This window comes from Cynoglossus semilaevis, chromosome Z, assembly GCF_000523025.1.
Source record: "Cynoglossus semilaevis isolate Cse_v1.0 chromosome Z, Cse_v1.0, whole genome shotgun sequence".
NCBI classification, from domain to species: Eukaryota; Metazoa; Chordata; class Actinopteri; order Pleuronectiformes; family Cynoglossidae; genus Cynoglossus; species Cynoglossus semilaevis.
The window spans coordinates 14,022,308-14,036,445 of NC_024328.1; the positions used below are offsets into that span (position 1 = coordinate 14,022,308).

The following is a 14,138-nucleotide window of genomic DNA, read 5'->3' on the forward strand; positions in this document are numbered from 1 at the left end:
AGACCATACATGGGCTCGCGCCCCTCATTTTTTAATTCTCCTTTTTTTTTCTTCATTTTTCGACGTCTCTCATCCAATTCCTTTGTTCTCGTTTGTCTCACCCCTCTGTTCCCTCCTCACCCCCTCCTCCTCCTCCTCCTCCTCCTCCTCCTCCTCCTGTAGTCAGTGATGTAAAATCATCTCACTGTCACAAAGTGTGTGTAGGCCTCAGTTGCCACGGCAACAGGGCTGCAGCCCTCAGTCATACAGTGCTACCAACAGACGACGGCTACGTGTGTGTTCCACTTTTTTGAGGCTCAAGATAAAAAATGTGATGTCACTGTGATGTCATCGTTACCGAGACCCTCAACCAATTGAACATGATGTGATTTATTTTCTCATGAAACTGACTTTAATTTAATGCAAATTACAGATATTTATTTTCTTTTTTACATTTATTATTATTTGATTTTTTTTAAAATAATTTTGCGGTTTTATTAAGCATTTCTTAAAAATTTCACATGTATACTCGGTATATTATGATTCTCTTTTCTTTCTTTTTTTTGGGGGGGGGTATATTTAAATTATATATTTTACAGTATACTTCATTTTACTACATCACCTACAGTGGGCGCTGTTGTGCAGTACGGTGGCCACATGTACAGTATTACTCCTACCTGATTTTAGCCTGAATCGGTGGTTCTTAAACTGCGGTATGTGTACAACTGGTGAATCTTTAGCTCCCTCTAGTGGTACACACGGGAATTGTTTCCCCCCATCTGTTGGTAGTTGTGTGTGGTCGTAAAATTGAATTTTTTGTAGTACTACTTTATTGTTTTACGTGTGCAGTTTTATTGAGGAACAGTACACACGTTACTTTAGGAATTTGAACTTCTACGAAAAATACTTAAAAAGTAAAAGTATTTTAAAGTATTTCTTATTTATTAACTTATATTACCAGCTGATTCCGATCATTATTTTTGTTATTTTTACTAAACAGCGGGGGGAAATATCATTTTGTAGTCTTTGCCTTTTTCTCTTTTTTGCACAGGGGGCGCTGTTGTTGTTGTTTGTGATTGTACTACACTGTGTCTACTGCTTTAAACCCTATTACTCTCAGGTTATTGGGTCTTTTCTCTTTTTTTTTTATTCCATTGGTTAACATTTGCACCTACCCCCCAAAAAAGAACAACACAGGTAGAGGGCGACATTCTTTCGGATGAAGACGTCATCACTTTTTTTTCTCTCTCTCTCCAACTTCCTCCGTCGTCACTCTTTTCTTAATTTCTCACTCCTCATCTCCCCCCCCGTGTCTCCGTGTCTCACGCTCTTTTCTCCCCACCCCCATCCTCCTCCTCCCTGCTCTCGCTCCTTTGCAATCCCCCCTCCCTCACCCCCTCCCCTTTCTCGCCTCGGGTCGTTGCAGTTCTGCGCTCCGACCTGCAGGTTTTCTCCTACCGGCAGGAACGATGCAGTGGAAACACAGTGACGCGATTCAGGCAGCAACCTCCACACACTAACCGGATCACTCCCTTTTAAAATACAACTTATTTCTGTGGAAATAAAATTCGGGGAAAGAAAACAACCTCAAAGCTGTGGGGGATGGTGTCGCTTACCGACGCCGGATAATAAGACGTAAAGGCCGGCAGCAGCGGCGGCCGTTGTGGCGGTGGCAGCAGCACGGAGGTAGGGGAGGACAAGCTGGGCAGCTGGAACGAGCAGAAGGCTGGGTGAAACCGGGCTTCTCTGAAGGGATTTCTTGAAACTCTTTTGGATAGCAGGCCCGTGGAGGACCAGGACACCCCGCCGTGGGGACTGACCGCGACGGTTCTCCGTACTTTACACACCGTAGCCCCAGCCGGAGGAGCGTAGGACACGACGGTAAACCGAAGCAGGACTCGGACACCGGGGAAGTAGAGGAGGTAGGTCGGCATCCCAGCCATTGTGTATATGCGTCGGTTATTTCGGGTGATGTTTTAATACAGATTTAATGGATAAATTAAAACTTAGAATGATGGTTTTAAAATAGATAAACACACGTTATCTCGACGTTATGTCTGTATTTTGTGCTGTAGACAGTGGAGCTAGCCGTTGCTAACCGCTAGCTGCAGAACATTCCATTGTCACAGGCTGCTGGGGTAGTTAAGCTAGCGGCTACGGGAGAAACGGGCTCGGTTTGTGGGTGTTTCGTGCAAACGCTTGAATATCGAACACCGTGGTCAATGTCAAACACACGGACGGCGAGTCGATTCGGTGTCCGTGTCCGCTGAGCAATTTCGGGCTGTTTTTTTTTTCTTTCCTCAGGACGTTGGTTGCTGTCGTGCTAGTAGCATGCTAATGCTAACAACGATGCCACTCACAGGAGTAACTGCTGTTAGCATGGTGAGCTTTAGCTCCTCCAGCACTGGGAGAACCTCAAAATGTCTCCGCACATTTTTTTATTTTTTTGTAGTGGACGGTTGTTGTTTTTATTTTTTAGCCCGAGGAAGAATAACGTCAACACGACTAAACCTAACGTTTAATTACAAACACATACGTTCACCGTGGCGGTAATACATGTCGCGTGCGCGTGTGTGCCGTGCACGCGCCTGTGAGGCAGTTTAAAGGCGAAGAACACCTGAGGTGAACGACGTCGCGTGGATTCGTGGAAGTGACATAATTTATAATGATGTATTATGCACACAAACAACGCGCGTCTGTGACGTGAATCTTTACGTCATTTATTTCAAAGTGAACTGTTATGATTCGGGTTTTATTTGTTGTTGTTTTGCAGTACTTGTACTCATTTCCGACCATGTTAAAAACATGGAGCCGGTTATGACAGCAATGGAAAGACGACTGTTGTGTTTTTTTGTCTTTCAAAAAAAATAATTAAAAAAAACCCATTAATGACAAAGGACAGACGAATCTGAAAGTCAAACTTAAAAAAAAAGTTTTGTCAAAAAAATCACATGAATATATTTGTGTGATTCGAGTTTTTTTAAGTATGACTATGATGTAGAATTGTTTAAAAATGGCTATTTTTAAAGTTCAAATTCAATTAAAAATAATAATTGAATAGGCATTTTAAATAATAATAATAAAAGTTGTAATTTCGTTTAAAAAGTCGTTTAATTTTGCAGCTCTTTCCTTTTTAAAATTTAAAATTAAAGTTTTGTAATAACCTAAGTAAAAATGTTAGCTACGCTGAAGAATTTAGTCAACAGGAAAATATGTAGGAGTCCAAATTGTTTTTTTATTTAAATATTATATATTTGTATTTGTTTTATTTCCGGTCTTGTAACTTTTAGCTGACGGAGGTTTGAGTTGAGAAAATGCTTCGGTAAATAAATATAAAACAGGTTGAAGTCCAAATATAATCGTAACATAACATCGGTTGGTTGTTATGCTTAAAAAACACAGCGTGAACTAATCAAACAATGGAGAATAAGGAAAAGTCCTGAGCCTCGAACGCATCGTCAGCGTTGTGTAATCCAGTCATTTACACACACACACACACAAATGTTTTTTTTCTCCCTTGAACACTTGAGTTTTGGTGAACTGGTTTGTGGGAGTGGGAAAGAAACTCAGCTGAGAGATGAGTCACATGACACCCACCTGGCCGAGGCCAAAATCAATGTAAACAGCGGGGAGTCCGCAGGCGGGTGTGGCCGCATTGCAGGAACACGATGACATCACAGGGACGCCCGTAGATGTCACGTCCCTCTCGATCGATGCAGACGAGACTTTGTGGTGTGTTTCTTTTTTTTAAATTTTCTTCCCAAAGTTTTGTATCTGAGAGTTAATTTAAGTTTTTTTTTTAAACCACATGTCATTTCAGGGGCCCCGCCCCCCATGTTTTGTCTCTTATTTTTAACAACCCTCTTTGCGTCTAGATTTCGATGATAAGGGACAGCGTTGTTGGTTTTTCTTGCTGCTGCAGCGATGGGTTAATTAGATGTTCGTTGTTTGTTTCTGAACCAGTTTGACACATTTCTCAGTTTTTTTCCTTCTTTTTTTTAAAAGATTAAATTCTGTGGTATTTGAGGCGATTAAACTCGATACTCCTACGCTGTGGGAAGGAAAAGTCAAAATACTACAGTACATGTCTGAACATTTTAAGATCGTTTAAGAAACGATAGTTTTTTTTTTAAACTCGCAGAACTAAAAAAAAGGTTTAGAAACAAACTGCCCCGCCTCAGAAGAGCCAAAATAATAATTAGTTTAAATGATAAAATGCTCTTGTGTTCTTTTACTCACTATTAATCAGAAGGTCGCAGGTTTGAATCCACCATGTGGCGCTATAGTGGTATGACACTTTTTTTACCCCCCAAAATAATTCACGTTCACTTAAAAAAAATTCCGTTCTGTTAACTTCACTGTCTAAAGGAGACCTTAAATAACAGTGCTTATAGGAGTATGGGAGTTGTACTGCGGTATACGCCCGGGCTTGAATCCTCACACTGATGAACAGGCACTGCTCCTAAAAAATAACAAAACGGCCTTGACGTGTTGTTAAACAAATTGTCAGCATCAATGAATGCATACATTAACCGCGCGTTTGTTTGCCCCGTCGTATTTTTTAAAAAAAATACTGTTGTATGTCAGTAATATCGGTGCAAAGCAGTGTTTTTTTTTCTGGGGACCTATATTATAAAAGTCACAAACCTTCGTGACCCAAGTCAATAGACATTAACATCGTAAACTCCTGAGGGTCGGGACCCAGTCTTTGGGAAACAATGGTGAAGCGGTTTGTATTTATAAGACCTAAAGACGCTAGTGGACTGAAGGGTGGAGTTCAAGTCTGTTTCTTAGGAAAATGACACACGCTGGACACGTATCGTCTGCTCTGGTGAGCATTGTTCCCACTGGTGAAAAGAAAAAAAAAAACAACCCACACGGAGGAATTCTTTTTCAGATGAAACTCTTTGTGGGTGAAAGAAACAACAAAGAGAAAAAAAATACACGAGAATATACAGTATTAATGAAAGAAGAAAAAACATGTTCTTCAGGGCTGCAGTAGTGGCAGTGGTGGCCTAGTGGTAAAAGGAAGCGGACTTCGATTTTGTCATTCTTTAAATGACAAAATAAAGATAAGTTTAAGTTTAGTGGCCCAAAGACGGCCCACCAAACCTTCCAATGTGGCCCGCAACTGTATTCCAACAATACATTTCTAACAATTATTTTGGGTAAAAAATATTGCCCTTAGGTGGCGCCAAGCATGTCATTCCTCTGGAAATCGAACCCAGCCCTCTCTGTTCTCAGTTTCTTGAGGCAGGTGTGCTAACCGCTACGCTACGGTACCAACATATTTCTTGTTGTTTTGTCCGTTTTTGACACTAAATTGACCAAGACCTCCTGATTTAAAACTCTCTGACATTGGTGATCGTAGGTTCGTGGAAACCTCTGGTCCGTTCTGTGCGTTGCGTGCGGGTTTTTTTACGTGTCGATTCTCATGTCTGATTGAAGATGTCCTTAATGTGCGGTGGTCTCTCTGTCCTGCAGGGGTCCGTGCTGCTCCCCCTAGTCTGACCGGACCTCACTGAGCCCCGTCCACCATGAACCCCCTGAACCAGATGAAGGCTGGACTGGCCAATAACTCGCACAGGTACGCACCTAAACACGTCACCCTCGGGGGGGGTGGGGGACTAGGGGTGACCGAACTGATTCGTGATGAAATGGTACTGAACCGGTTTATGATGAACCTGGAGTGAACCGGTTCATGATGATCTGGTACTGATCCATTTCGTGATGAAGTGGTATTGATCCAATTCGTGATGAACTGGTACTGATCCGATTCATGAAGAAGTGGTACTGGACCGGTGGATGATCATCTGGTACTGAACTGGTTCGTGATGAACTGGTTCATGATGAATTGGTACTGAACCAATTTGTGATGAACTGGTAATGATCCGATTCATGATGAAGTGGTACCGAACCGGTTCATGATGAAGTGGTACTGAACCGGTTCAGTACCACCTAACCCCCTAGGGTTAGGGTTAGGTTTGGTACCACTTCATCATGAATCGGATGATGATCTGGTACTGATCCAATTCATGATGAACTGGTTCTGAACCTACATGTTGATTTCAAACAAAAAAAAGTCATTCATTTGTGATTAATCGTTAGCGATCATGATCATCCACATTCTCTACTAATGGACCCTTTATGATACTATGGGAAAAACAAACGTCTGCTCTGTCTGCAGTGAAGGTTCTTACTCGTATGACCCCTCCAACTGGCAGCAGCCCACCAACCAGCCCACCGGATCCCTGTCAGTGGTAACCACCGTCTGGGGAGTGACCAATCCCTCGGCCAGTCAGGTATGACATCACCAGATCTGTGCGATGTGCCTCTGTGCATTTTTTTTTTCTGTGTGTTTTTCAAGGTTTAAGATACTTCTTAAAGTGCATCTACAGCACCTGTGTCAAACTCGAGGCCCGGGGGCCAAATGCAGCACGCCAAGTCATTTTGTGTGGCCGCCGACTCTGAGCACGATGTGACATGTCTTGTCAGGGTCTCGGTGGAGGAGTGATGGGACCCGGCGCCAACCCCGGTGGCGGGCCCATGATGCAGGGCCCCAGCGGTCCGGGTATGGGCGGTGGACCAGGTGGCTACATGGGTCAGCAGGGCTACGGAGAGCCCAACAAAGGCTACATGAACCAAGGCATGTACGGCCGGCCGACCGGGGGCTACAGTGGAGGACCAGGCGGGTACACGAGCAGGTGAGTTTGGTTGATTAGTCCGACGAGGGTTCGACCATCGCCAATAAATACGAACTGACTGAACCTTCTCTGTCTGCAGTTACCCCTCCAACCCTGGCGGTTCCCGAGGATCGGCCGACTTCACTCAGGCCGCGGCCGCCGCCGTCGCCGCTGCTGCCGCCACAGCAACTGCCACCGCCACGGCGACAGTCGCCGCCATCCAGGAGAAGCAGAATCAAGAGATGAACTACGGCCAGGTGAGAGAAAAACCTCAACTGCGCCCTCTGTTGATACTTCGGAATATTTCACCATTGGAAAAAGTGTTTGTTTGAGTTGTGCCCGTGAAGAGCTGCAGTTGAGAAGGAGTGTTTTCAAACCGCGGCTCTGACGGCTTGATGTTAAAGCGAGTGTTCGAACTCTCTCCTCAGATGCCGGGTCCGGCCTACAACAGTCAGTTCATGTCCCACTCCGGCCCCCGAGGTCCTCCGAACATGAGTCCGGCAGGTATGGGGCCCGGGCCAGGAGGACCCGCCAGGGTCCCTCCTTCGATGGGGCCCATGTACGGACCTGGAGGCCCACAGAGGGTCTCCCAGCATCCAAACTATGGTCCCGGACCACAGCAGGGTCACCTGAGGCCCCAGCAGGGTCTGAAACGACCGTACTCTGAGGTGAGTTGTTAGTACGATCCCGTCTAATAATGTAGTAGTATAGTATATAAGTATGTACTAAAACTAAAACTCAACCCGTCTGCGTCTCAGTCGTTCCCCGGAGTCTCTCAGCAGTACGGTGTCCCAGTGGGTTCCAGCGTCAACGTGATGTCAGGCCCCGGTGGTGCTGGCGGTGCGTTGCCCGGTTCAGGTGGAGGCGGCCATTCTGGACCTGGTCCATACCCTGGACCTAACATGCAGTACCACCCAGGTAGGATTTTATGTTTATAGTATATTTTAAAATTTTAATATAAAAAAATATGTGACTTTTTTTTTTTTTAACCTGAGTCCATGATTCTGTGTCTGTTTACCTTCAGGTCCCGGTGGTGCAGGCCCCGCCCCCCAACGTTCTGGCTCCTCACCCTCCTATCAGAGTCACAAGATGCCCTTGCCCCAATACCCTCCTTCTGGGCCCCCCAACTCGCAGTACTACAAGGTGAATAGTGTGATATTTTCATTGGTGTGTAAATATTTTCCGACTAATAAGTAAATAACTTAAATAAAACTTTTTTTTTTCCAGCAGGAACAACTGAATGGTCAGGGTGGAGGTTTGAACGCACTGACAGCAGGGGGCCCCGGTGGTGTCTACAACTCCTTCAGTCAACCTTCCGGGGTGAGGAAAGCTTTCAACGCATAAACACAATTAACCGTGCGTGGTCACACCAGTGGTTCTAAGTGTGGGGCACACCACCACTGGAGGGCGCCAGAGCACTTCAGGGGTCTTAGAACATCCTAATAAGTCACCCCCGTCCTCCCCCCTTTATCTCTCCCTCTTCCCAGCCTGGTCGAGGGTTGCCAGGTTACCCCTCCTCCCCGGTGCCTGGTAATCCAACGCCGCCCATCACCCCTAGCGGCTCCATGGCGCCTCCCTATATGTCGCCGGGCAACAGTGACATCAAGCCACCGCCCTCCGCCTTCCTACCAGACATTAAACCCAACATGGCTGGTCTGCCTCCGCCCCCCCCTACAGGTAAGAGAATTTTTACATTTCATTAACATTGAAATTTGAAGTAGTACAACTTTCTGAAGTAGGATACATAAGGTCCCACTAGAGGGTGCTGTTATCCATGTGTTCAAACTTGGACATAAAGAGTAATAAACGAAGAACTCCAAATACTGATCAGGATTGACGTTTTTTGTTTATTTTTTTAATTTCGTCTAAATTAATTTTTTTTTATTTAAAATGTTTCTAGATTAGCAGTTTTTCAAACTTTTTAAATTGAGAAAAACATCTGAAAATATTTGTTTCTCCAAGTACTTGCCAACTTTGAAGAACAGTAATGTGAAATATTTCATCATTACATTATATTTCATAGTAACAGTACCATATGGTACGCGAACCATAGTTTGATAACCGCGTCTGTGAAACGCATACGTTCGGTAGGATGTCGGGTGTGTCCTTAAACATCTCCTCTGTGCTGTGTTCACCGCCCGCAGGAAATCCCAGTGACGAACTGCGGCTGACCTTCCCCGTGCGCGACGGTGTCGTCCTAGAGCCGTTCAGGTTGGAGCACAACCTGGCTGTGAGCAACCACGTTTTCCAGCTGCGAGAGTCCGTCTACAAAACGCTTATCATGAGGTGAGAGCGGGCGGTCCGTGGGTGGTCTTCACTTCCTGCTTCCTGTTTCCAATCGGAATACTGACACCCGTCACTGTTTGTGTTCCAGACCGGATCTGGAGCTCCAGTTTAAGTGTTACCACCACGAGGACCGGCAGATGAACACTAACTGGCCCGCCTCGGTGCAGGTCTGACCAGTTCGTACCCCCCGAACTCCCATCTGTTCCGCGGTCGCCGTGTGTCCTGTTTTTTTATTTGACCGTTTCTTCGCTCTTCTCCACAGGTCAGCGTCAACGCAACTCCTCTCACCATCGAGCGAGGCGACAACAAAACCTCCCACAAGCCCCTGTACCTGAAACAAGTGTGTCAGCCGGGCAGGAACACCATCCAGATCACCGTCACCGCCTGCTGCTGTGTAAGAAAAAAAAATAACACGCCGCATTTCAAGGGTCAGAGGTCAGAGGTTACGGTGCTGTGTCCGCAGCCCACAGCTTGAGACACATCGCCGGACCTTTAGCAGCACATCAGTGTTGATGTTGACGTGATTGAGTGATGTCACTCAGGAGAATCCTGTCCGTCCGCTCCTCAGCTGACGAACAAACTTTAGGTGCATTACTGCCATCTACAGGGCTGGATTATGTGCTCTCAACAATATATTTTTTTTAAATGTAGATACTACGTGATCTATTTTGAAAATAAAGTAACGACAGGGGGCACTGCACTCTCAACTATATGGAGTTGAATTTGTAATTTGTAAAAAAAAAAAAAATTGACCGTGATCGTGAAGCTAATTTGGCTAGTCGGTGCTACAGTTAGCCATCTCGAGTTTACTTACGATGTGCATGTCTATTGTTTTTTTGGTTTTTTTTTGCAAACCTGCTGTTCACCTTCTTCCGGTGAAAGCATGTTAGCGCGTGGCTGACACAGCGCCACTCACAGGCCTGGCATATGTACTACAGGGGCCGCGGTATTCCACGTCTCTAGTTGTACCAGATCCATGCAGTAGTTGTAAACACGACCCTTGATGCCGTCGTACGATGACTGTCCGCAAACCATATAAAAATGACACCCCTTCCCCCGTCCCCCTTCTTCTTCTTTGCAGTCCCACCTGTTTGTCCTCCAGCTGGTCCATCGTCCGTCAGTTCGCTCTGTGCTCCAGGGTCTGATGAAGAAGAGGTTGCTGCCCGCAGAGCACTGCGTCACCAAGAGTGAGTCCTTTTTTTTTTTTTTTACTTCCAAAGACTTTAAAACCTACCTCTTAGCTCCTCTGACCCCCCGCTCCCCTCTTCGTCTCTTAAGTAAAGCGGAACTTCAGCAGTGGCTCCATCCCTGGGACTCCCGGGTTAAACGGCGAAGACGGCGTGGAGCAAACAGCCATCAGAGTCTCTCTAAAGTGTCCGATCACTTTCCGCCGCATCCAGCTCCCGGCCAGAGGTCACGACTGCCGACACATACAGGTCAGAGCAGCCAATCGCATGAGTCCACACAGCAATTTTTTTTATTTTTTTTTTATTTTTTTACCTGTGACAAGCTCACGCCTTCTCTCTACCCCACAGTGTTTCGACCTGGAGTCGTACCTGCAACTTAACTGTGAGAGAGGGACCTGGAGATGCCCCGTGTGCAAGTAGGAGCAACAAGTGCACAATGTGTCGCCATATTGTTATATATTGTTTCATTATAATAACGTGTGTGTGTGTGTGTGTGCGTGCAGTTAAACCGCTCTGTTAGAAGGTCTGGAGGTGGATCAGTACATGCTAGGAATCCTCATCTACGTTCAAAAGTAAGTGCGAACCCAACAGTAACAATGGAAGGAATTGGAGAGAAAAAAAAAACAAAGGTATATACCAAAAGTTTCCACTAGGGGGTGTATTGGCAACAATCTGGCGATACGAAACCTATCCCGACACAGGGGCAACAATAGTATATATTGCGGTACTGTAGGCCATATGTGTCAAATTCAAGGCCCGGGGGCCAAATGCGGCCCGCCAAGCCGTTTTGTGTTGCCCCGGGGAGCTTAAGAAGCATTTAGAGTTTTTTACCTATTTAATTTAAAAAAAATTAATTACACAGCACTGAACGATATTTGTAGCTTGAACAAATAATCAATTGCAGAAACATTTATTAGTCTGTTATTGAGTTATTGATTAGTAAAAATGAAGTACATTTTTTTAATTGTGTCCCACTGTGGCCCGGTACCAAATGACTTATGGACTGGTACTGGTCCGCAGACCGGGGTTTGGGGCCCCTTGATCTATACAGTTTTCCAGTTAGAACCGGCCCTTCAAGGGGAACTGTATTGCTGATGTGGCCCCCTGGTGGAAATGAGTTTGATACCCCTGCTGTAGGCTAACATTGAAACAACATTTGGAATCAGTAGGGAAGAAATGAACACCAGGAATATTAGACTGGGGATTTGATCCCATATCAATGTGCCGAAATAACGCCCCCTGTTGTTGTCCCTCAGCTCGGAGTACGAGGAGATCACCATCGACCCCGTCTGCAGCTGGAAACCCGTCCCGGTGAAGCCGGACATCCACGTGAAGGAGGAGTCGGACGGCCCCGTGTTGAAGCGCTGCAGGACGCTCAGCCCAAGTCATATGGTCCTGCCCAGCGTAATGGAGATGATCGCATCGCTCGGTCCAGCCCCCTCCTCCTCCACGGCCCCCGCCGCCTCCTCGTCTTCCCCCATGCCCTATTCTTCCCTACCTGCAGGGGGCAGCAATAACAACAGCAACACCCCGGAATATCCAGGACCAGGTAGGACACAGAACGGTAATTATCAAAAAGCACTGAATATGACAATCAATATATGGTCAGTAGACGGTCAGTTGACAGTAGATGGTCAGTAGACGGTCAGTAGATAACTCTGGTCGACTTTCCTTCTCCTTCAGCTCCGTCCTATTCAGCCCAGTCTGGGACTTTCTCTGACTTCAGTGGTCCAGGGACTCCGGGGATGGGAGCGGATTTCTCCTCCCCTGGTCCTCCCCCTCTGTCCTATCAGTCTGAACTCTCCAGTGCCCTCCTCACCCCCGACAAGCCTCCCCCACACCCTCTCACAGGACAGGTGAGTTTTTCTTTTCTCGTTCCTCACATCCTTCCTTCGTCACCTCCTTCTCTCCTCCTGTTCTTATTCTCTCCTCCTCCTCCTCCTTCGTCTGCCCTCAGATACCAGCCTCAGGACGTCTTGACTCCACTTCGCATGGTGCTTCACTCGCCCAGCAGTCACAGAGTCTACAGGGCAACTCACAGCTGGGGGGCGGCACTCAGTTAATGCAGCGTAGCAACCCCAACCCCCGACTACAGGCCGACAGCTCCTTCAGTCTCGTGGGGTCCGCGGATGTGCCGGAACCTTCTCTGGATGTACGTACCACAGAGAATCGGACTCTCAAACTTTTTACAAAATTAATGACAAAATATTCCACATTAGGTTTTTTTTTTTTTTTTTTAGTCGTAAAATTGACTTGTATCACCTTTGACCAGAGGGCAGTGTCTACAGTCGTGACTATCGAATGCTGCTACTGCAGTACTGACAAAGACAAATAGACTTTCTTAAAGACACAAAACCAAGAAAAATTTCTATCGTCTACTTCTGTCTGATTTTTTAATGTTTGTTTGTCGATTTGGGAAATAAGCTAGAAGTGTTAGCCAGTCCTGTTCAGAACCGAAAAAAAAAAAGCTCAACTTTCCCCGTTTCTTCGCAGCTGCTTCCCGAGTTGACCAATCCTGACGAGCTGCTGTCCTACCTGGGCCCGCCTGATCTGCCCAGCAACAACAACGATGACCTGCTGTCACTGTTCGAGAACAACTGAAGACACAAACACACATACACGCACTCACACTCGCGCGGACTTACTTGCACACCTCATGAAATTAAAAATGGACTCCGATGTAAAAGAGAAAAGAAAAAAACGAACTCTCGTCTCCTCGCCTGCCATCACTGTCGGTCCAACATGGCTGCGGTCTGCACAAGATTTCGGGGGACGATAAAATCCAAGTGAAAAATGAAAAAAAAAACAACTTTTAAACAAAAAACTCTTTGATGTGTGACTGTGAACTTGATAGTAATTTTATTTTATTTGTTTTTTATTTTGTTTTGTTTTTTCTTTATTTGGGAAACTATTTTGATGCTTTATCCCTCATTCCTTTATCAGAGCTGAGAAGCTAACTGCTAACAAACGGCTGCCATAGACTGTAGCCACGTGCAGTCGAGTCTCTACGTCGCTGCTGAGCGACGGCCTCATCGTCGAGTCTCCAGCGTTCCGGTGTTTTTCTGCCAATACTGCTTTTGTTTTCCTTCCCACCGTCCGCCTTCAGCAGCGACCAGGACCGAGTGCAGTCCTGTGGCTAACGAGCTAAGTCTCTTTAACCCTATCTGTAGATAAAGATGAGCTTTAAAGGGACAGTTTGACTTGTTTCCGATGTGGAGGATTAACACCGAGGACAACGATATGCCCGACCCAATAAAATGTTCTGAACTGACACTTCAACACTTCTTATGAGAGAGATATAGATTACCTTGCATCTGTGGGGTGTTCCACTCAGCCCAAGCCCTAATGTTGGTTTTTATAGAATATTTTGAAATGAAAGTGTGACCCGGACCAAAGCTGAACCATTCGTCCAAACCACGTTGTCCAAATTTGACAGAATCTGCTCCCATCTGGGGTTTATTTCTAGTGAACATTTTTCGCCCTGAAGACGGCGACCAGGGGACAGGGTCGGCCAAAGACGAGGACGGCGATGTGACCGGGTGTAGGAAAAAAAAATATTGAAATGAGTTTTTTTTTTTTTTTTTTGCTCGTTCTTTCCAACCATCGCCACAGCTTGTATATCCGAAAATTTTTGGAAAAAAAAAAAGTCTGTCGTCATCCTCATGCTCATCGTTATTCTGTGTGTTGTAAAGTGACTAGAGTCCAGATGGTTGTGACGTCTCCATGTCCCAGTGGCTTCTCCAAAAAAAACTGTCCATGATCACTCTGTTTGGTCCAATAATCATAATAACAGTACAAATGATGATAATATTAATAACCTTTGTAATTTAATAAACACACACTGGAAAGACAAACTTGTGGGAACCTGTTGTTGGTTTATACACTATATTACCAAAAGTATTCGCTCACCTGCCTTGACTCATACTATGAACTGAAGTGCCATCCCATTCCTAACCCAGAGTTCAATATGATGTCGGTCCACCTTTTGCAGCTATTACAGCTT

The 14,138-nt window shown here is 45.7% G+C and overlaps 1 protein-coding gene across 1 annotated transcript; it reads left to right on the top strand.

The window, feature by feature from the left end:
* The first annotated feature begins 1,392 nt into the window (after positions 1-1,392).
* On the top strand, positions 1,393-13,989 carry LOC103397982 (zinc finger MIZ domain-containing protein 2-like). The gene is given in 21 exon segments (XM_008336448.3): positions 1,393-1,901; positions 5,464-5,566; positions 6,167-6,281; positions 6,475-6,683; positions 6,763-6,919; positions 7,091-7,330; positions 7,421-7,580; positions 7,687-7,805; positions 7,890-7,982; positions 8,150-8,339; positions 8,807-8,948; positions 9,037-9,115; positions 9,211-9,342; positions 10,030-10,135; positions 10,227-10,384; positions 10,484-10,551; positions 10,639-10,707; positions 11,392-11,684; positions 11,819-11,991; positions 12,093-12,287; positions 12,629-13,989. Coding segments are annotated over 20 exon segments (2,856 nt in total). The 5' UTR covers positions 1,393-1,901; positions 5,464-5,516; the 3' UTR covers positions 12,737-13,989.
* The last annotated feature ends 149 nt before the right edge of the window (positions 13,990-14,138 follow it).